The 25204-nt window shown below is 43.2% G+C and overlaps 2 protein-coding genes across 2 annotated transcripts in view; both read left to right on the top strand.

Moving 5' to 3' along the window:
- The first annotated feature begins 1432 nt into the window (after nt 1-1432).
- On the top strand, nt 1433-22968 carry rnf123 (ring finger protein 123). Its single transcript, XM_087800660.1, has 40 exons — nt 1433-1836; nt 4952-5043; nt 5167-5248; nt 5639-5718; nt 5848-5942; nt 6010-6064; nt 7148-7233; nt 7314-7400; nt 7458-7525; nt 7636-7761; nt 7836-7950; nt 8030-8134; nt 9051-9176; nt 9262-9354; nt 9885-9958; nt 10024-10141; nt 10196-10295; nt 10356-10417; nt 10482-10556; nt 11399-11519; nt 11633-11734; nt 11786-11886; nt 13241-13430; nt 13493-13641; nt 16511-16594; nt 16721-16828; nt 16897-17074; nt 17248-17322; nt 18450-18537; nt 18840-18927; nt 19402-19486; nt 19546-19685; nt 19835-19891; nt 19955-20086; nt 20178-20253; nt 20973-21057; nt 21183-21397; nt 22114-22208; nt 22447-22532; nt 22769-22968. Exons 2-40 carry the CDS (start codon nt 4971-4973, stop codon nt 22857-22859), a joined length of 3966 nt encoding a protein of 1321 aa, XP_087656786.1. The 5' UTR covers nt 1433-1836; nt 4952-4970; the 3' UTR covers nt 22860-22968.
- Nucleotides 22969-24648: 1680 nt separating this feature from the next.
- The window catches only part of aldh4a1 (aldehyde dehydrogenase 4 family, member A1), a gene marked incomplete in the record, with an annotated part of 5638 nt that continues 5082 nt past the window's right edge, over nt 24649-25204 (top strand). The window contains 1 exon segment of the mRNA XM_087801403.1: nt 24649-24786. Within this exon segment, the coding sequence (XP_087657529.1) occupies nt 24746-24786 (41 nt within the window).

The raw sequence follows: 25204 nt of genomic DNA, 5'->3' as shown, positions 1-25204 counted from the left end.
TGTCACTTTTACTCACACGTTATATAAATGATCTGTAAAGTTTAAGACGAGTCAGGATTTTCACAGACATTTTTAGGACATGCAATTTATTCTTTTACTCTGGAAAAGCACAACTTTCTCATTCAATGTATTTCAGTAAAATGTGTAATTGATCTCCAGTGCAATTTTACCAAATCTTTAGACACAAATGTGCCAGAAAAACACGACGCTTTAACAATATGCTGTATATATAGCGCTACACTGCCCCCGTGTGGCAGAAATCACCTACTTTCTTAATCATTTCTTTGTAAGTAACTAAGTAGGTAATTGCAGCTAGCATTGAAGCAAGTAGCTAAGCTAGCAAATGTAGCATTCTGCAAAAATACTTTGTATTCTTTAAAAAAAAACGTGTGTTACGGGGTGATGAGTTAAAGCAGTGGTCCCCAATGCTTTTTGCACTACACACAGGTATAATGTTGGCATTATTTTCATGGGCCGATCTTCAGATAAAATGCAATAAAATGGTTAGTCATATTTTCAGAGTAATCTGTACTTTTTTAGAGTTATAGACAAAAAAAGGTTTGTTAATTTCAATGTAGTGACTGGAGCTGAGTTGTCTTAGTCGTCATCTTCATCCAAGAAGACACTTAAAAACATCCAAATACCTTCATACTGCTCGACTGTAACGTTTCTCTTTTATTTGAATTGTTCTGGAAAAAAATAAAAAAGTATCAAATATTTTAAGCTTGTTTGTAGCATTAGCTTAAAGGCTAACATGCTACACAGACAGGAATTAAGTAAGTAAGTAATTTTTATTTGTATAGCGCTTTTCTAGACCAGGGTCTCCAGGTAAAATTGTGAGCACTTCCAGTCAAAGGACTACAGTGGGTAGAAAATGGGTGAAGCTTGAATTTTTGGCTGAACTATCACTTTAACTTAACCATTATCCAAGTATATTCAATTGATCTGCAATGGAACTTGCCTGCTTGAGACCTTGGCTCCCGCAAGGGTTTGAGAGATGTCACCAAAACAAACGCTTTCTTTCTAAGAACATGAGTTAAACCGCGGTATTAAAAACTGCAGGACAGACATACACCTTCATTTGAATGAAACATTGAATAAGGAGAAAAAGTGTCTAAATAAACATACTTTATTACCAATAACATAAATATACTGATTTGAAACACTTTGTGAATAATATGATCATATTGCACAGATGAAAAATAAAAATGTATATTGTAATTTTAAACATAGTGTCGTTCACAACATCTTAGTCAGATTTTATTCCTATTTAAGGTTTAATTTTAGGTTTAAAGGCGTCAGCGTCACTCATGAGAGATCAGGTGTCAAACTCTGCCTTTATTCATGTCGAGTGATTGACAGGTGGAAGACTACGGTTCTGGCGTGAAATCAACATTTACAGACGGTGCTGGTTCCTCTGGTTCGGTTGGGTCCCAGGGGCGTGGATGAGGATCAGCAGCGCCAAGTTTGACACAGTGGTTCTGCGCATGAAAATGACATCACGATTTAAAACTTCTGCGCGGAGACTTTTGTCCGTTCCGAGGTTCCGTAGCGGGGAGAGCTGTACTGTATTCTGCTGTGTTCTCGACCCAGTTCGCTTCAGACGGAACCTGACTATGACTATCAACCACGGGACCATGTTCTAGGTCGACCGAACCTTTCGTACGCTTGTCGACCGGAACCGTCGAGTTGATCTACGTGATCCGATTCGGGATCGTTTTTTCGCCCGCGTTCGAACCCCGAGGACCGGGAGGTCCACCTGGGTTTGGTAGGGAGTCTCTTCTTGTGACTGACGAGCCGGACCAGAGGACCAGAACCAGGACAAACCTGCGCCAGGTGATCTATCGCCAGATGACTTGCATGAAACGAGCGGGAGGCTAACATGCTAACAACAGTCCGTTCATAACATTCGTTTTAGGACTGACGGTTGTAAATACACTTGTGGTACAAGTACTATTGTACTATTGTACTTTTGTAGTAGAGCTTAGAAACCAGATGACCCGGAACATCTTTGTATACTGACGTGATGCAGGAGAGGACACCAGAGTGACAGTACGAGTACTACAGTACTACCACGTTCACCTGTCAGCGTATAGCTGGACCATTACTAAAGTATAGTTTTAGAACGTGTACCCGAAGAACAGTGTAGTAGCAAACGTGTAACAGTGTAACGTAAAAGCTGTGTATTGTATTTTAGTGTGCATGGGTTCTTGGGTGACATCTGTCAGTCATTATGTTCTCCAGGCGACAGTGTAGTATTGGTGTAACATTAGTGTAGTAACTGTGTAGCACCAGTGTAGTAACAGTGTTACAGCAGTGTATTAACAATATAGCAGTAGTGCAGTAACTGTGTAGCACCAGTGTAGTAACAGTGTTACAGCAGTGTATTAACAATATAGCTGTAGTGCAGTAACTGTGTAGCACCAGTGTAGTAACAGTGTTACAGCAGTGTATTAACAACATAGCAGTAGTGAAGTAACTGTGTAGCACCAGTGTAGTAACAGTGTTACAGCAGTGTATTAACAATATAGCAGTAGTGCAGTAACTGTGTAGCACCAGTGTAGTAACAGTGTTACAGCAGTGTATTAACAATATAGCTGTAGTGCAGTAACTGTGTAGCACCAGTGTAGTAACAGTGTTACAGCAGTGTATTAGCAATATAGCAGTATTGCAGTAACTGTGTAGCACCAGTGTAGTAACAGTGTTACAGCAGTGTATTAACAATATAGCTGTAGTGCAGTAACTGTGTAGCACCAGTGTAGTAACAGTGTTACAGCAGTGTATTAGCAATATAGCAGTAGTGCAGTAACTGTGTAGCACCAGTGTAGTAACAGTGTTACAGCAGTGTATTAACAATATAGCAGTAGTGCAGTAACTGTGTAGCACCAGTGTAGTAACCGTGTTACAGCAGTGTATTAACAATATAGCTGTAGTGCAGTAACTGTGTAGCACCAGTGTAGTAACAGTGTTACAGCAGTGTATTAGCAATATAGCAGTATTGCAGTAACTGTGTAGCACCAGTGTAGTAACAGTGTTACAGCAGTGTATTAACAATATAGCTGTAGTGCAGTAACTGTGTAGCACCAGTGTAGTAACAGTGTTACAGCAGTGTATTAGCAATATAGCAGTAGTGCAGTAACTGTGTAGCACCAGTGTAGTAACAGTGTTACAGCAGTGTATTAACAATATAGCAGTAGTGCAGTAACTGTGTAGCACCAGTGTAGTAACAGTGTTACAGCAGTGTATTAACAATATAGCAGTAGTGCAGTAACTGTGTAGCACCAGTGTAGTAACAGTGTTACAGCAGTGTATTAGCAATATAGCAGTAGTGCAGTAACTGTGTAGCACCAGTGTAGTAACAGTGTTACAGCAGTGTATTAACAACATAGCAGTAGTGAAGTAACTGTGTAGCACCAGTGTAGTAACAGTGTTACAGCAGTGTATTAACAATATAGCAGTAGTGCAGTAACTGTGTAGCACCAGTGTAGTAACAGTGTTACAGCAGTGTATTAACAATATAGCTGTAGTGCAGTAACTGTGTAGCACCAGTGTAGTAACAGTGTTACAGCAGTGTATTAGCAATATAGCAGTATTGCAGTAACTGTGTAGCACCAGTGTAGTAACAGTGTTACAGCAGTGTATTAACAATATAGCTGTAGTGCAGTAACTGTGTAGCACCAGTGTAGTAACAGTGTTACAGCAGTGTATTAGCAATATAGCAGTAGTGCAGTAACTGTGTAGCACCAGTGTAGTAACAGTGTTACAGCAGTGTATTAACAATATAGCAGTAGTGCAGTAACTGTGTAGCACCAGTGTAGTAACCGTGTTACAGCAGTGTATTAACAATATAGCTGTAGTGCAGTAACTGTGTAGCACCAGTGTAGTAACAGTGTTACAGCAGTGTATTAGCAATATAGCAGTATTGCAGTAACTGTGTAGCACCAGTGTAGTAACAGTGTTACAGCAGTGTATTAACAATATAGCTGTAGTGCAGTAACTGTGTAGCACCAGTGTAGTAACAGTGTTACAGCAGTGTATTAGCAATATAGCAGTAGTGCAGTAACTGTGTAGCACCAGTGTAGTAACAGTGTTACAGCAGTGTATTAACAATATAGCAGTAGTGCAGTAACTGTGTAGCACCAGTGTAGTAACAGTGTTACAGCAGTGTATTAACAATATAGATGTAGTGCAGTAACTGTGTAGCACCAGTGTAGTAACAGTGTTACAGCAGTGTATTAGCAATATAGCAGTAGTGCAGTAACTGTGTAGCACCAGTGTAGTAACAGTGTTACAGCAGTGTATTAACAATATAGCAGTAGTGCAGTAACTGTGTAGCACCAGTGTAGTAACAGTGTTACAGCAGTGTATTAACAATATAGCTGTAGTGCAGTAACTGTGTAGCACCAGTGTAGTAACAGTGTTACAGCAGTGTATTAACAATATAGCTGTAGTGCAGTAACTGTGTAGCACCAGTGTAGTAACAGTGTTACAGCAGTGTATTAACAATATAGCTGTAGTGCAGTAACTGTGTAGCACCAGTGTAGTAACAGTGTTACAGCAGTGTATTAGCAATATAGCAGTAGTGCAGTAACTGTGTAGTACCAGTGTAGTAACAGTGTTACAGCAGTGTATTAACAATATAGCTGTAGTGCAGTAACTGTGTAGCACCAGTGTAGTAACAGTGTTACAGCAGTGTATTAGCAATATAGCAGTAGTGCAGTAACTGTGTAGCACCAGTGTAGTAACACTGTTACATCAGTATAGAAGCAGTGTAGTAACAGCTTAGAAGCGGTTTAGTAATGGTGTAGCAGCAGTATAGTAACAGTGTAGTAAATGTTTTTGGAGCAGTGTAGTAAATGTGTAGCAAAAGTATGATAACAGTGTAAAAACAGTGTAGCACAGTGTAGTAACTGTGTAATAAGAGCGTAACACTGGTTACTCTGTTCTTTAGGTGACATCTGTCAGTCATCATGAACTCCAAAGTTGTTTCGTCATTGAGCCGGCGGGACATCCGTGTGTCATCTGAGAAGCCTCGAGGGACAGGTAAACAACATGTTTATCTTTTCAGGAACTCTCTACAAGTGTCTGTTTACACGTTTCTTCATGCTATTCATGTTACAGTGTGTTTGAGCTCCTAATGTTGATGTTTTCTTCTGCTAACATCAGGAATCCTGAATGAGAAGCTTCTGAGCGACTACCTGCACCATGTCTTCCCTTCCAGCGGGGGCGCCGTCCCACCCTCTCTCAGGTAAACACCTGCTCCGGGTTGTTGCTTTCCTGTCTCAGAACCAAATATTGTTGTCACTGGACCTTCATTGTGTGAAGAAAACAAGACGTAAGTTAATGCAGTGACGACAACTATCACCAAACACACAATATTTATGTACAATATTGTCTCTTCGTAACAAGACAAACACTGAAAGTTTAATTAAAACAACATCGTCAGGGTTCAGCCACTCGGTCATAGAATCCTTCAGCTAGCAGCTGCAGGGAACTTCAAATTACATCTGCGGTATTAATAACCCGGGCCTGCCCCGCTGCCTCTTGATGTGGGTCATGTGACAGTGAGACACTCAGAGTAGGTCATGACATACAGCCTTGAATCCTGGGAGAAATGATGACCTGTGATCTACTTCAGGAAGACGCTCAGTTTCCAGAACCTGGATTCTCACCTGGAGCAGCTCCTGTCTGAAGATGAGGCTGTAGAACCAGACCAGGGTCAGTGACTGGGTCATCAAAACCAGTACCAGAACCTTCACACTGACCCTTTGTGTGTGTCTCTGTATGTGCGTGTGTGTGTGTGTGTGTGTGTGTCTGTGTCTGTGTGTGCACTTGTTATCTGTCCAGACCAGCCAGAGGGCCGTTTGGGTCCACAGCCGGTGGTACTGGACCACACCAGCGGATTCGAAGGACTCTTGTTTGTAGATGATGATCTTCTTGGGGTAAACATCTAAAAGACTCTCCACTGATTCTCCCACGACGTCCTGAACACTGGTCTTGTATCTACAGGTCATCGGTCACAGCAACTTCAGCTCCATCAGAGCAACGACCTGCGTGTACAAAGGTGTGTGTTCACTGTAATGACTCTGTGTGAGGATGATGATGATGATGATGATGGTGGCGATGATGATGCTGATGGTGATGGTGATGATGGTGATGATGGTGATGATGATGATGATGATGATGATGATGATGATGATGATGATGATGATGGTGGCGATGATGATGATGCTGATGGTGATGATGATGATGGTGATGGTGATGATGATGATGGTGATGGTGATGATGATGATGATGATGATGATGATGACGATGATGATCATAAAGACGATGATGATGATGGTGATGATGACGATGATGATGATAAAGACGATGATGATGATGAGGATGGTGATGGTGATGGTGATGATGGTGACGATGATGATGATGCTGATGGTGATGATGATGATGACGATGATGATCATAAAGACGATGATGGTGATGGTGATGGTGATGGTGATGGTGAAGATGATGATGGTGATGGTGATTAAAAAGACGATGATGATGATGATGATAATGATGATGATGATGATGATGATAAAAAAGACGATGATGATGATGATGATAGTGATAATGATGATGAAGACGATGATGATGATGATGTTGATTAAAAAGACGATGATGATGATGATGATGAAGATGATGAAGATGATGATGATAAAGATGATAAAGACGATGATGATGATAGTAATGATGATGATGATGATGATGGTGATTAAAAAGACGATGATGATGATGATAAAGACGATGAAGATGAAGATGATGATAAAGATGATGATGATGATGATGATAAAGATGATAAAGACGATGATGATGATGATGATAAAGTTGACGATGAGGATGGTGATGATGGTGATAATAAAGACGATGATGATGATAAAGACGATGACGGTGATGATGATGAAGATGATGATGATGATGATGATAAAGACGATGATGATGATAAAGATGACGATGGTGATGATGATGATGATAGTGATGATGATGATGATGATGATGGGGATGTGGATGCTGATTGTGAATAAGAAGAAGAGGTTGAAGTTAACAATGATAATTAAGATAATGATGATGATGAAGATGATGATGATGATAAAAAATGTCTCCACAGGAAAATGGGCATATGAGGTTCTTATCTCCTCTCAGGGTCTGATGCAGATCGGATGGTGTACTCTCAACTGTCACTTTAATCAAGAGGTACACACACACACACACACACACACTCACACACACTTCTGTGAACACGTCAAAACTGCTGTTCTCTGCTTCTGTCTCAGGAGGGCGTCGGAGATACTCCGGACTCATTTGCATACGACGGAAACAGAGTCCGCAAGTGGAACGTGACGACGACCAACTACGGGAAGGTGAGCCGAGGTGTGTGTGTGTGTGTGTAGAACTCAACTCACACACTCTGTGTCCAGTCATGGGCTGCTGGAGACGTGGTCAGCTGCCTGATCGACCTGGACGAGGCCACCATCACCTTCTGCCTGTAAGTACACTCACCCACTCACTCACTCACCCACCCACCCACTCACCCGACGATGACGAGTCAAACCCCTACCTGTGTGTGTGTGTGTGTGTGTGTGTGTGTGTGTGTAGGAACGGACAGTCTCTGGGCACGGCCTTCACCGACATCAAGACCGGGCCGGGCTTCGCCTACTTTCCCGCCATCAGTTTGTCCTTCAAGGAATCTGTGGCGTTCAACTTCGGCAGCCGACCTCTCAGATATCCTTGAGCGCCGCGTCTGTAGGACCCCCCCCCCCCCCCCCACACACAGCTCTTTCCTTGACCCGTGACACGTACCCCGCCGAAGGATACCAGCCGCTCCAGAACCCCCCGTCCTCCGACCTGCTGAAGGCACACAAGCTGCTGAGTTTCATCAAGAACATCATCAGAACCAGCACCGACATCCAGGTTGCAGGGGCGGGTTCCCCGGTCAGAGTGTGAGGATACTGTCTCTCAAGCATGTGTGTGTGTTTGTGTGCGTGTGCAGGAGGAAAGACTCCTGGAGAGAGACTGCTCAGCCTGGAGACTTCATGGGGACCCGACGGTTCTGATCACACTGGCTCACATCTTCAACCAATTCGCTCCTCTGATGGTGAATTAAGAGACACACACACATGCACACACATGCACACACATGTACACATACACAAATACACACACACACACACAAACACACACAGACACACACACAAACACACACACACACGAACACACACACACACACACGAACACACACACACACAAGCTAGATCAACAGCCACACAGAGAACAATATAAATGGACACATGAACACACAGAGATTAAGACACTTATAACAAGCGGAGATTAATAACACATACAGATGAATACAGAGATGAACACATGAATAAACAGAGATGAACACATGAATACACAGAGATGAACACATGAATACACAGAGATAAACACACACAGATAAACACAGAGATGAACACATGAACACAGAGATAAACACACACAGATAAACACAGAGAGATGAACACACACAGATGAACACAGAGATGAACACATGAACACACGGAGATGAATACATGAACAAAGAGATGAACACACACAGATGAACACACACAGCTGAAAACATGAGTACACAAAGATGAAAACGTGAGTACACACAGATGAAAACATGAGTACACACAGATGAAAATGTGAGTACACACAGATGAAAACATGAGTACACAAAGATGAACACATGAGTACACACAGATGAAAACATGAGTACACACAGGTGAAAACATGAGTACACACAGATGAAAATGTGAGTACACACAGATGAAAACATGAGTACACACAGATGAAAACATGAGTACACAAAGATGAACACATGAGTACACAAAGATGAACACTTGAGTACACAAAGATGAACACATGAGTACACAAAGATGAACACTTGAGTACACAAAGATGAACACATGAGTACACAAAGATGAACACATGAGTACACAAAGATGAACACCTTAACAATCTCACTCACACTCTGGCTGTGGTGTCAGTGTAAAGTCTACCTGGTGGAGGACGTGCTGATGAACTTCCTGTTGGGAATCCTGGAAGGAGGCGGATCGGTGGACGAACACCCACTGATCCAGCAGCTGCTGGACATTTTCTGGCTGCTCATGGAGGTAAAAGAAGGTCACATGACCCGCTGAAGGATTGTGTAACCGTGTGTGTGTGTGTGCGTGTGTGTGTGCGCGTGTGTGTGTCCAGGACTATGAGGTCAGCGAGTGTTTGAAGCAGCTGATGATGTCACTCCTGAGAGCGTATCGCTTCTCTCCCATCATTCCCGACCTCGGCTTCCAGGTCAGTGCAAATCCAACTGTCATCATCATCTTCATCTTCATCTTCATCTTCATCTTCATCTTCATCTTCATCTTCATCTTCATCTTCATCTTCATCATCTTCATCATCTTCATCATAGTCTTCATCATCTTCATCATCATCATCATCATCATCATCATGATCTTCATCTTCATCATCTTCATCATCTTCATAACCTTCATCTTCATCATCATCATCATGATCTTCATCTTCATCATCTTCATCAACTTCATATCCTTCGTCTTCATCATCATCATCTTCATCATCTTCTTCATCTTCATCTTCATCATCTTCATCATCTTCATAACCTTCATCTTCATAACCTTCATCTTCATCTTCTTCATCATCTTCATCATCATCATCATCCTCATAATCTTCATCATCTTCATCTTCATCATCTTCATCATCTTCATCACCATCACCTTCATCTTCACCATCATCACCATCACCTTCATCATCATCATCATCATCATCATCATCATCATCTTCATCATCTTCATCTTCTGTTTCAGATCCACTACCTGCGTCTGACCACGGCCATCCTGAGACACGAGCGCTCCCGGAAGTTCCTTCTGTCCAGCGTTCTATATCCTTGGTCAGATCCGTACAGTCAGCGTCTGTGAGCGAGTGACGGACTTTAACTGATCCCACCTTCGACGCCCTGCACTTCGTGGTCTTCTTCTACATCAAGACGCCGCTGCGCGTGAAGGAGGCGGGGCTGGAGGAGCTCATCACCACCACCTGGTGGCCGACGCACTTCGACAAGGAGGTGAGTCCGAGGCGTGAGGGACGCGTCCGGAGTCCAGACTCTGCTCCTCTGCAGGGCCGAGACGAGCGCGAGCAGAAGGACGAGAGCGCCGAGGAGCGCGTGCGGCGGCGAGCGTACGAGCGCGGCTGTCAGAGGCTCAAGAAGAGGATCGAAGGTCAGTGCCGTGTTCCCCCCTACTTGACCCTGGCGTGACCTTTTGACCTCTGTGTGACAGTGGTGGAGGAGCTGCAGGTTCAGATCCTGAGGCTGCTGCTCAACTGCAGGGACAAGAGCACGGTGAGTGGCGAGCGGCGAGCGGCGAGGAGGGAGGTGGCGCTGATGCGTTGCTTCTGTCCACCAGCAGGGGGAGGCGTCGCGATACATCTTCTTGAACAAGTTCAGGAAGTTTCTTCAGGACAACGCAAGTCACAGAGGGGTGAGTATGGAAGGACGTTTGTAGGGTCACTTTTCAAATGTGCTTTACAATAATAATAAGACGTTTCTATTTGTTCAGGCTTTTCCTTGAATTTCTCGAACTCCTGTGTTGTTCTCAGTATTATCTTGATCTTTAAAGTATGTACTTTTTTGAGTATTGTTTTGATTGTCTAAGCGCTTTGTGACCCTGGTCTCGAAAAGCGCTATATAAATAAAAATTACTTACTTACTTACTTATTTACTTCCTCTTTTTATTTTTATAAATTAATTAAATAAATTCTATGTCGAAAGGTTGATTTTGTTTTTTTAAGAATTTGTTTTAAAGAAAACAACTACTATTTGAAAATGAATTAATTTCGTTTTATAGATAGAATTAAATATTCTATTTCCAATAATTCAAAATTAAAATGTCTAAATTCAATATTTATTCATTCACAGCCTTTTAAATTCAATATGTATTTTTGGTATAATGGTGTCAAAATGAATAAAAACATTTTACTCATAAAGTTTGATATTCGAATCCCAAAGTAAAAAAACGAATTTTCTAAATTCAATATTTTTCTTAATTTAAATATAATTATTTTGATATAATAGTGTCAACATTTTTATATTGTATTTAAAATGTTAACATGTGTCAAATATTGCATCTTTAAAACATAACATGTTATTATTGGAATTAAAATATGTGTAAAATCTTTTATCCACATTTTATTGGTCATTTTAATGATTCCACTGATGTACGTCCATAAAGAACACACACATCCACACACACTCACCTGTGTAATCTATGTGTGTGTGTGTGTGTGTGTGTGTGTGTGTGTGTGTGTGTGTGTGTGTCTCCAGCACCCCACAGTGTTGTGTCCCCCCGAGTACATGGTGTGTTTCCTGCACCGCCTCATCACAGCGGTGCGGCTCTGCTGGGACGACGGCACCAGGAAGAGTCCAAGCAGCTGCAGCAGTGAAGGTAAGATGGTCCACAGATGGTCCTCAGATGGTCCTCAGATGGTCCTCAGATGGTCCTCAGATGGTCCTCAGGTGAGTGGAGCGACCTTCACTCACGGTGTCGTGTCCCCGCAGACGCCTACGTGGCTCCTCAGCTCTTCTACAACGGGAAGGTGGACTACTTTGACCTGCAGAGACTGGGGGGGCTGCTGTCCCACCTCAAGAAGACCCTGAAAGGTGTGAGCAGCTTCTTGAGCGTCTCGTCTTCTGACCCCGTCTCCTCCTCAGATGACCTCGCCAGCAAAGCTAACATCGTCATCGACCCGGCAGAGATCCAGAACACATCCATGGACGACCTCGATGAAGACGAGGAGAGCGGAGCCACACAGGTGAGACGGAGAGAGTGTGTACACTTGTGTGTACGTGTGTGTACGTGTGTGTCTGTGTGTGTGTCTGTGTGTACACGTGTGTGTCTGTGTGTGTCTGTGTGTACACGTGTGTGTCTGTGTGTGTCTGTGTGTACATGTGTACATGTGTGTGTCTGTGTGTGTCTGTGTGTGTCTGTGTGTACCTGTGTGTCTGTGTGTGTCTGTGTGTGTCTGTGTGTACACGTGTGTGTCTGTGTGTACACGTGTGTGTACGTGTGTGTCTGTGTGTGTCTGTGTGTGTCTGGGTGTACACGTGTGTGTCTGTGTGTGTGTCTGTGTGTACACGTGTGTGTCTGTGTGTGTCTGGGTGTACACGTGTGTGTCTGTGTGTACACGTGTGTGTCTGTGTGTGTCTGGGTGTACACGTGTGTGTCTGTGTGTACGTGTGTGTGTGTGTGTGTGTGTACAAATGTGTGTCTGTGTGTCTCTGTGTGTGTACAAATGTGTGTCTTTTTAAATGTGCCTGTGTCTTTATCCTATGTGTACACGTGTGTGTCTGTGTGTCTCTGTTGTGTGTACAAATGTGTGTCTTTTTACATGTGCCTGTGTCTTTATGCCTATGTGTACACGTGTGTGTATATGTTTATGTGTGTACATGTGTCTGGGTGTACAAATGTGTGTGTACTGGTGTGCAAGTGTCCTTCTCTACATGTGTATGTCTGTGTGTACATGTGTATGTGTGTACATGTGTATGTGTGTACTGGTGTGCATGTGTCCTTGTGTGTATCTGTGTATCTGTGTGTACGTGTGTGTGTCTGTGTGTACATGTTTGTGTGTATGTGTGTACTGGTGTGCATGTGTCCTTGTGTGTATCTGTGTACGTGTGTACATGTATATGTGTGTACAAGTGTGCATGTGTATGTGTGTACTGGTGTGAATGTGTCCTTGTGTGTATCTGTGTGTATATGTGTGCATGTGTGTACTGGTGTGCATGTGTCCTTGTGTGTATCTGTGTGTGCATGTGTATGTGTATCTGTGTGTACGTGTGTGTGTCTGTGTGTACATGTTTGTGTGTGTCTGTATGTACATGTTTGTGTGTGTCTGTGTGTGTGTACATGTGTGTGAACAAGTGTGTGTCTGTGTGTGCACCTGTTTTTTTGTGATTGTGTGTACATCTCTGTGTGTTTGTGTGCGCACCTATGTGCCTGGGTGTGTATGTATGCAGGTTTGTATTTGTGTGTACCTGTGTTTGAATATGTGTAGGTGTTGGATATGTTAACATTTGTGTTTGTATGTGTGTGTGAGCATGTATGAGTGTATAATGTGTGTGTGTGTGTGTGTGTGTGTTCATTCTTATCCTCTTTCACACAATCAGAGACCGTTTGGAGCGTCTGCGGGTGCAGCGCTGGCTCGACCCAGTTGGTTAAGTTCTCCCACTCTGGGTCGAACCAATCGTTTCCTCAGCACCGCTGCGGTCAGCCTGATGACCCCGAGACGACCTCTGACCCCGCCTGAGAGGGTGAAGGTCCGAACACTGGCTGTGGAGCAGCGCACAGAAGAGGACAGTGAGTGTCGGGGTGTTGAGGGGTCGATACGAAGGTGGTCGTTGATCGTCTTTCTCGCCCAGTTGAAGGTTGTCACGGTAACAATGATGGACTGTTGCTGGGGCGACTGGTGGAGGGAGCAGATCCTCGAGTTACCCAGAAGTCTCTGCTGGAGCTGATAGACGGTCTCGTGATGATGTACAACCTCAGTGTCCACCAGCAGCTGGGCAAGGTGAGAGTCAACCACACACACATGAACACACACATGCACACACATGCACACACACATGCACACACATGCACACACATGCACACACATGCACGCACACATGCACACACATGCACACACACATGCACTCATGAACACACATGCACACACATGCGCACACACATGCACACACATGCACACACATGCACACACACATGCACACACACATGCACTCATGAACACACATGCACACACATGCAGTACATGCACGCAAACATGCACACACATGAACACACACATGCACACACACATGCACACACACATACACACATGCACGCACATGCACGCAAACATGCACACACATGAACACACACATGCACACACACATGCACTCATGAACACACATGCACACACATGCACACACATGCACACACATGCACACACATGCACACACATGCACACACACATGCACGCAAACATGCACACACATGAACACACGATCACACACATGCACACACACATGCACACACATGAACACACGATCACACACATGCACACACACATGCACGCACACATGCACGCACACATGCACACATGAACACACAGTCAAACATATACACACGTTCACAGATATACACACACACATGCACACACATGCACACACATGCACACACATGCACACACATGCACACACACATGCACGCAAACATGCACACACATGAACACATGATCACACACATGCACACACACATGCACACACATGAACACACGATCACACACATGCACACACACATGCACGCACACATGCACGCACACATGCACACATGAACACACAGTCAAACATATACACACATTCACACACGTTCACAGATATACACACACACATGCACACACATGAACACACACAGGTGCACACATGATCACACACACGCACACACGGTCCCACACATACACACACGATCACACATATAGACACACACGCACACACACGCACACACAAGTCACACATATACACACGAGCACATATGCACAAACATATACACACACGCACACACGGTCCCACATTTACACACACGATCACATGCACACACACACACACATGCACGCACATGCACGCAAACATGCACACACATGAACACACACATGCACACACACATGCACTCATGCACACACATGCACACACATGCACACACATGCACACACATGCACACACACATGCACGCAAACATGCACACACATGAACACACGATCACACACATGCACACACACATGCACACACATGAACACACGATCACACACATGCACACACACATGCACGCACACATGCACGCACACATGCACACATGAACACACAGTCAAACATATACACACATTCACACACGTTCACAGATATACACACACACATGCACACACATGCACACACATGCACACACATGCACACACATGCACACACACATGCACGCAAACATGCACACACATGAACACATGATAACACACATGCACACACACATGCACACACATGAACACACGATCACACACATGCACACACACATGCACGCACACATGCACGCACACATGCACACATGAACACACAGTCAAACATATACACACATTCACACACGTTCACAGATATACACACACACATGCACACACATGAACACACACAGGTGCACACATGATCACACACACGCACACACGGTCCCACACATACACACACGATCACACATATAGACACACACGCACACACACGCACACACAAGTCACACATATACACACGAGCACATATGCACAAACATATACACACACGCACACACGGTCCCACATTTACACACACGATCACATGCACACACACACACACATGCACGCACATGCACGCAAACATGCACACACATGAACACACACATGCACACACACATGCACTCATGCACACACATGCACACACATGCACACACATGCACACACATGCACACACACATGCACGCAAACATGCACACACATGAACACACGATCACACACATGCACACACACATGCACACACATGAACACACGATCACACACATGCACACACACATGCACGCACACATGCACGCACACATGCACACATGAACACACAGTCAAACATATACACACATTCACACACGTTCACAGATATACACACACACATGCACACACATGCACACACATGCACACACATGCACACACACATGCACGCAAACATGCACACACATGAACACATGATAACACACATGCACACACACATGCACACACATGAACACACGATCACACACATGCACACACACATGCACGCACACATGCACGCACACATGCACACATGAACACACAGTCAAACATATACACACATTCACACACGTTCACAGATATACACACACACATGCACACACATGAACACACACAGGTGCACACATGATCACACACACGCACACACGGTCCCACACATACACACACGATCACACATATAGACACACACGCACACACACGCACACACAAGTCACACATATACACACGAGCACATATGCACAAACATATACACACACGCACACACGGTCCCACATTTACACACACGATCACATGCACACACACACACACACACACACACACACACACACACACACACACACACACGTGAACACATGTACACACATGCACACACGTTCACACATATACACAAACGGTCACACTTATATACACACATGCAAACACACACACACTCACACATGCGAACACACTTGCACACAAATACACACTCTCAGACACACATGCTGCTCACACTCACTCACACCCTCACACATGCAGTCACTCACACAAACACATATGCAAAAACAAACACGCACAATCCCACTCACACATTTACACTGTGTGTGTGTGTGTGTAGATGGTGGTTGTATCAGACGACGTGCATGAGTACGCTATAGCCCTGAAGGACACAGATGAGAAGATCGCCCGCTGCCCTGCCAGAGTGAGTACCAGGAGTAAACCCTTGGAGTTCCTTCAGTAGCTTCATGTCATGTTACTTCATTACTTACTTACTTACTTACTTACTTACTTACTACTTACTTACTTACTTACTTATGTGTTGGTGCAGCGCGCCGACATCCTGGACGAGCTTCAGAAGAGTCAGAAGGTTTTCTCGGAGAAGCTCAATCATCTGAGTCGGAGGCTCGCCTGGATTAACGCCACCATCTACTCCAAGGTCAGTAGCCCCCCCCGACTGACCCTGCTGGCTCTTAACTCTGACCTCTGACCTCTGACCTCTGACAGGAGAAGATGCTGGACGTCTACTGGCTGCTGTGCGTCTGCATCCGCACCATCGAGCACGCCGACGCCACCGGATCCTTGTTTGCCTTCACCCCGGAGTTCTACCTCAACGTGGCCATGAACGCCTACAGCGCCCTGAAGAACTACTTCAGCCCGGCCAACAGCATGGACGAGCTGCCAGGTGGGTTCCAGCAGAGGGCAGTCGAGGGAAGAACACTCTATGGAGCTTCTCTAGCGGCCTCAGAGCCGCCCCCTGCAGCTCACATGATGTCACTACAGCAGCCGTGTAGTCGTGCAAAGGGAATATGAGGCAGGTGGTCATAATGTTCTGGCTGATCCATGCTTTCTCTCCAGGATACGAAGAAACTCTGACAAGACTAGCAGCCATTCTAGCGAAACACTTCGCTGACCCACGCATCGTTGGCACAGGTACACACAAACACTTACACACACACATACATATAAACACACGCACACACACATAAACACAAACATGCATATAAACTAAAAACACACACATACATATAAACACACGCACACACACATAAACACAAACATGCATATAAACACAAACACACACATACATGTAAACACACGCACACACACATAAACACAAACATGCATATAAACACAAACACACACATACATATAAACACACACATACATATAAACACATGCACAAACATATAAACACAAACACACATATGCATATAAACACACAAACACATATATGAACACAAACACACACATGCATATAAACACAAGCACACATATATAAACACAAACACACATATGAACACAAACACACAAATGCATATAAACACAAACTCGCATATGTAAACACAAACAAACACATGCATATAAGCAAACATATATAAATACAAACACACATATGTAAACACAAACACACACCGGCTTATGAACACAAACACACAAATGCATGTAAACACAAAGACGCACATACATATAAACACCCATATGTAAACACAAACACACACACATGCATATAAACACGCAGATATAAATACAAACACACCTATGTAAACGCAAACACACACATGCATGTTAACACAAACACACACATGCATATAAACACAAACACACACACATGCATATAAACACGCAGATATAAATACAAACACACCTATGTAAACGCAAACACACACATGCATGTTAACACAAACACACACATGCATATAAACACAAACACACACACATGCATATAAACACGCAGATATAAATACAAACACACCTATGTAAACGCAAACACACACATGCATGTTAACACAAACACACACATGCATATAAACACAAACACACACACATGCATATAAACACGCAGATATAAATACAAACACACCTATGTAAACGCAAACACACACATGCATGTTAACACAAACACACACATGCATATAAACACAAACACACACACATGCATAAAAATACATATGTAAGGTAAGGTAATACTTATGAACACAAACACACACGTGCAAATAACACACATATATAAACACAAACACACATACAAACACAACTCTTTCTTCTCGTTCCTGCAGATATCAAAGATTCTCTGATGCAAGCTCTGGCCAGCTACGTGTGTTACCCACAATCCCTCAGAGCTGTGGAGCGAATTTCAGAGGAGCAGTGAGTGTTGATTTGTGTGGAACTGTATTTGTGTGTGTGTATGTATGTGTGTGTCTGTATCTATTTGTGTAAATATATATATATATGTATTTGTGTGTGTGTCTTATTTTTTGTGTGTGTCTGTATTGTGTGTGTATGTGTATATATGTATTTGTGTGTTTCTTTATTTATGTGTGTGTCTGTAATTGTGTGTGTTTGTGTGTGTGGTTGTACGTTTGAGTTGTCTGTATTCATGAATGTTGTTGTTTGTGTACATATATTTGTGTGTGTAAACACCCATGTCCCTCGTGTGTGTGTCTCAGGCGAGTGGCCATGATGAGGAACCTGCTGGCACCTTACGAGCAGAGACCGTGGGCCCAGACTAACTGGATCCTGGTTCGACTGTGGAGGGTAAGATGACCTTTGACCCTACTGTGCAACCTGCACTCTGATGTTGTTTAGGAGTCATGGAAACAAACTTTGTGTTTGTGCCTCCCTGTGTCTGCGTGTTTGTGTATGTTTGTGTGCGCGTGTGTGTTTGTGTTTGTGTTTGTGCCTCCGTGTGTCTGCGTGTTTGTGTATGTTTGTGTGCGCGTGTGTGTTTGTGTTTGTGTGTGCGCGCGTGTGTGTTTGTGTTTGTGTGCGTGCGTGTTTGTGTGTGTGTGCGTGTGTGTGCGTGTTTGTGTTTGTTTGTGTGTGTGCGCGTGTGTGCGTGTGTGTGTGCGTTTGTGTTTGTGTGTGTGTGTGTGTGCGTGTGTGTGTGTGCGCGTGTGTGTGTGCGTTTCTGTTTGTGTTTGTGTGTGTGCGTGCGTGCGTGCGTGTGTGCGTGTGTGCGTGTGTGTGTGTGTGTGTGTGTGTGTGTGTGTGTGTGTGTGTGCGCTCCAGGGTTGTGGTTTCGGCTACAGGTACACTCGTCTTCCTCACCTGCTGAAGACGAAGCCCGAGGATGCAAACCTTCCCAGTCTTCAGAGTGAGTGTGGTGCATGTGCGAGTGTGGGTCTCCAGGGTAACCCAGTTGTGTCTCTGCAGAACCGTGTCCGTCCCTGCTGCTGCAGAGACACATGGCCGAGCTGCTGACCAGCGACAAAGACATGGCGGCGTCCTTCCTCAACAGTGTCCTCAACCAGCTCAACTGGGCCTTCTCCGAGTTCATTGGCATGATCCAGGAGGTACACACACCCTTACACACACACTTACACACAGTAGGATCAGGGTGTAGCCTAACGATAGGAAACCAAATGGGCCCTAAAGTAGAGCCTTTAGCCACACCAGTGTTGAGCAGCTGTCTCCAGCCAGATCACGTGACTCTGCTCCACAGATCCAGCAGGCGGCCGAGCGTCCAGAGAGGAACTTTGTCGACACTCGCCAGTTGAAGGTTTGTCAGTCGCCATGGTGATTACACTGTGTGGATTCTAACGCCCCCTGCTGGCTGCCTCAGGTGTGTGCGACGTGCTTCGACCTGTCCGTCAGCCTGCTGCGGGTCCTGGAGATGACGGTCACCCTGGTGCCCGAGATCTTCCTGGACTGGTCCAGACCCTCTGCGGAGCTGCTCCTGCGGCGGCTGGCTCAGGTACAAGAGAACGGTTGTCATGGAAACCACAGGCGACGGCAGCAGTAACACAACTGTCGAACAACAACTGTCAAACTCTTCCGCTCCACAGCTGCTGAACCAAGTCCTGAACAGAGTGACAGCAGAGAAGAACCTGTTTGACCGAGTGGTCAACTTGAGACTGCCAGGTACACACACACATACTTACACACACACACACACACACACACACACACACACACACACACACACACATACTTACACACACACACACACACATACACACATACTTACATACACGCACACACACACACACATACTTACACACACACACACACACACACACATACTTACACACACACACACACACATACACACATACTTACATACACACACACACACACCTACACACCTACACACACACACACACACACACACACACACACACACACATACTTACATACACACACACACACCTACACACACACACACACACACACACATACTTACATACACACACACACACACCTACACACATACTTGCATACACAAACACATACTCACATACACACACACACACACATACCACGAACACACACATATACACAAACACACACACATAAACACATAAAACACAAACATGTGCACATACACTCACAAAACACACACATACACACAAAACACACACATACTGACAGACAAACATACAAACGAACACAACCATACACACACACTCTAATATACACACACATTCCATATACACAAACATACACACACACATAAACATACACACTTGCATACAAAACACACACAAAAACATGCACACGTAAAACACACATTCCTATTCACAAAGTGTGTTTGATTATATTTGTGTATGTATTATTGTGTGCTTATGTGTGTGTGTCAGGTCTGGAGAGTGTGGATCATTATCCCATCCTAGTGGCGGTCACTGGAATTCTGGTCCAGATTCTGGTGGACGGGGAGCGTCAAGGGTGAGTTTCTGCTCCCTCTGTGAGTGGACCGGGTCAGGTTCTGAAGTTGTGTGTGTGTGCGTTTGGTGTGCGTGTGTGTGTGTGTGTGTGCGTGTGCGTGTGTGTGTGTGTGTGTGTGTGTGTAGGACCCTCCGGGCTGCAGCCGTCCTGCTGTGTGACCCGTGTTTCCAGCTCCACTCCATCCAGCACCTGCTAGGCGAGGCCGGGGAGTCGTCGGCTCCGTCTCTGCTGCTCACGGCCGTGTCTCGACCCGTCATCGGAGCCTTGAGCGCCGCCGCGCCCTCGTCTGTGGGCGGAGCCAACGCTCTGACGGACAGGAAGCACTTCTCACTGCACGCATGTACGTCACACTTCAGTGCCGTCAGAGTATTGACCTCACGTGTCAATTGTTGTTGACTTATTATTTTTAGAAACAATTGAATTAAATAATTTGTATATTTAAATTAGTCATTTAAAGTAATTAAATAAAAATATAGTTCCTTTATTAATTAATTTAAGTTTAATATTCTAATGTAAATAATAAAATAATTGTTATTTTCTAATGTTCTCAGCATTAATGAATTCAATATTCAATTGTTGATATTAAACTCTTTGTGTAAAAACAACACACATTTTAAAAGTATTCAGTTTTTTATATTTCAATAATAATAAATTCAAAGTGAAAATTTTACATTTAACCATTTCTACCTTGTTTCCTAGTTTTCTTCGTCTGTTCCTAGTTTCCTTGTTTCCTAACTTGTATATTGAAAGGTTTACCTCTTTATTTTAATTAAGTAAAATTTCAAAATTGATTTTTTTTCTTTAGAAAAATGTTTGTAAACATAGAGTTTGATATTTTAATTCCAATAATTCAAAAATAAAAGTTCTGAATTAAATTGTTTCCAATCCATAGCCTTTTAAATTCAATATACAGTTGTTTATATCAAACTATTTTAAACTCATTTGATTTTTCAATGATTTAATATATGAAGTTCAACCTGGAAATAGAGAAATGATTGACAGCTTGTAAAACATCTTCATAGTTTCAACATTTGACATGTGACCCTGCACCTGCAGACACGGACTACATCAGCCAGGAGGAGAAGAAGAAGGTGGAGCTGATGTTGGCGTTCCTCACCGAGGAGTCGCAGCAGGCGGCCGCCACCAGCGCCGTGAGTGACCAGAACCGACCCGTCTATATAATCATGACCTGATTTTCAGACTCCATTGATGACTGATCATTATTTACCTCAGAAACGATACAACCGCATTAAACTCTCGTAGAATTTTACCTGAAACAGTTATGCATCCTGGGAACTGGAGCATGGTCCTTCAAAATAAAAGCTGTACAAGAATAAGAATTATTCACGGGAGGAACGTGGTAATTTACACCGTGTGTGTCTCCTGCAGCCGCCCTGCGAGGACGACCTCTGCCCCATCTGCTACGCCCACTCCATCTCCGCCATCTTTAAACCCTGTTTACACAAGTCCTGCAAGTGAGTGGTCATGTGACACCGGGGGCCTCATCCTGTTCCTGACAACTAACACATTTATTTTGTATTAATTCTTTTATAGTGTTTTTTTTATATTAAGGTTAATTATGTTAGTGATTTTTTGTACTTTTATTTAAGTTTTTCCATCATATTTTGTCTCCTGTCTCCTGGCTTGACGGCCCCTCACAACAGTCGCGGTGAAACAATGTGGCCCCTGATGATCTGAACTGTCTCCTCAGAGCCTGCATCAACCAACACCTGATGAACAACAAGGATTGTTTCTTCTGCAAGGCGACCATCACTGGAGTGGACGACTTCGTCAAGTCCTAACACACAAACACACACACAAGCACAAACACATGAATATACACATGCACTTTTGATGTACTGTTGGTTTGACTGACGGGTCGAAGGACACATTAATAAATTATTGACGTCACGTATGTGTCTTTTTTTGACCTCTGGCCGATGGAGCGGTCGATCTCACGAGGAACCCTGGAATCAGTGTAAGATAAATGACATAATTATAAATGATGAAATGTACAAATAAATAAACGTTCAAAAGTATAAATAAATAAATGTTTATACACAAGGAAATAAGCGCTGTTCTGCGACAGGAATGAAAGGTTATGTTATAAATTTCGAAATTTATATTCAGTCATTCAATTATATAATTATTTATACACAATTTGTAATTATGTCAATCAAAGGCATTAAATTAATGAATCTAACATTGAATATCAAGATCGAACTAAATCATTTCTATTTTTTAAATTTACGATTTTTTTAATTTAATTATCAAAATAGACCTTTCACCTTCAAATATACAAATGAATCAATGCAATTATTAAAAAAAATAAAATGCAACCTTTTGATATATATTAATAATGGAATTCAATTATTTAAAAAACTTTCAATGAGATCTTCAAAAATCAATATTCTTATGTCATTGATATGTAAAGTCAAATATATGTTCAATCCATCTATGTTTATCAGACGTTCAAGGTGAGATTCAACTGATCCGTTACATAACTTCCAGGTTCACGAGGGTCACGATCACGAGCCGAAATACTTATATAAATACATAAAATTACATTTCATGTTAAAATACATGAAACTTTGTTCACTTATACTTCAATACCTGCTGAACATGAAAATAAAGTCAGATCTTTGTCAACTATTCATTTTCTTTTTATAAGAATTAATATGTATTGTGCTTGATTAACAGTGACATTAATAAACTGTACTAAATTGACAATAAATCAATATTTCTACAGTAAAATACGTGAAACTTAGTTCACTTATACTTCAACTTAAAGATTTATTTTTTTTTATAATGAAATATAATAAAATATATTGATCACAAACAGCTTTTTAAGAAACTAGAATGTCATAAGTCAGTACCTAAACTATTTAAAAAAACATAAATGAATTATTTTTGCGAGAAAACAAAATAATAAACAGTAAATTATAACAGATCAGCAGAAAATGAACAGACTCTGGTCTCAAGTGTCTCTGGACTCTATTGAGAGAAAAGACACTTTTGATTATTTTTCAGAATCGATCAGTGATGGAGTCGTTGATCCTTGCGCGTGCGACTTCTCCCTCACTACCGTAACACCTTTACAAAAGCGCAACTTTTGTTTGTAAAGTTGCGGCTCTCTTGACCGCAGAGACCCTCGTGCTCGTGAACCCTCACCGGACGTTATGTAACGGATCAGTCGAATCTCCATTTTCACCTTGAACCCTCTGATAAAAATAGATGGATTCAAACGTCTGCAACTTCCCATCGACGTCACAAAATAAAAAAGAACAATAAAGTTAAACATTTAGATGAAATGGTTTAATCTGGTTAAGATGAAAGATGGATTTTAAACCCTTTTTTAAAACTTTTTCAAACAATTTACGATAAGGAATGAAACGTTTTAAAGGAATAGAAAGTGTGTGAAAACAACAGTTGTTGAAATGTCAACAACTTTTTTTTAAGAGGCGCATGTTTACTTCCACACGCGCGTCAAAGCAAACCTCGTGACCCGTCGTGTCTTTGGTGGGAGGCTCAGCAGCCAATCAGCGAGCGCCAAAACTGTCCGGCCAATCAGCGTCGTGGCGTGGACTCACTACGTCCGGGGGTGAACTTCTGTCACACAGTCCGTCAGCTGTCCGTCACCAGGTCGGTGTTGGTTCCGTCAGTTGCGTTCGTCCACAGATCGATCAACATGCTGCGGGTGCGGGCGGTGCTGGGTCAGTCCTGGCGCGGGTGAGTGACGTTTGTCTGTCGAACCTGTGATGCTAGCTCGGTGCTAATGCTAACCCGCGGCTCAGCCTGCAGGACCGGTCAGAGACTGGATCAGGTTCCGTGCTTGACCGGCGCGTGGATTTGGGTCATGACTGGTTCAGTTCAGGGCTTTGACTCGCATAAGGTTGTTTTTCAGAAATTAAGACATTTTGAGAGGAAACAAATACACTTTTTTTTTAAAGTGAATTTGACACATTAAAGTAAATATATATTTGTTTACGTCAATCTTCACTTCCGTTTGATCAGGTGACGACTTCCTTTAATGTCACGAGTCATGTACACAACTTTCAACACACTCCTCACAACTGTGGTTGTTATGTCTGTTAGTCTTAATGTTTATAGTCTTGTGTTGCAACGTTGGATTTCCACTGAACTTATT

Source organism: Callionymus lyra, chromosome 10, assembly GCF_982586985.1.
Source record: "Callionymus lyra chromosome 10, fCalLyr1.hap1.1, whole genome shotgun sequence".
Taxonomy (NCBI): Eukaryota; Metazoa; Chordata; class Actinopteri; order Syngnathiformes; family Callionymidae; genus Callionymus; species Callionymus lyra.
The sequence above is the reverse complement of the archived record's forward strand: the minus strand, read 5'-3'. Positions and strand labels throughout refer to the sequence as shown.

Excerpts from the sequence above, each read along its gene's own strand:
- rnf123 (XM_087800660.1), top strand. The coding sequence starts at position 4,971 with ATGAACTCCAAAGTTGTTTCGTCATTGAGCCGGCGGGACATCCGTGTG. Across the intron at positions 19,487-19,545 it reads AAACCTTCCCAGTCTTCAGA|AACCGTGTCCGTCCCTGCTG; the intron begins GTGAGTGTGGTG and ends GTGTCTCTGCAG. Across the intron at positions 22,533-22,768 it reads TGTTTACACAAGTCCTGCAA|AGCCTGCATCAACCAACACC; the intron begins GTGAGTGGTCAT and ends CTGTCTCCTCAG.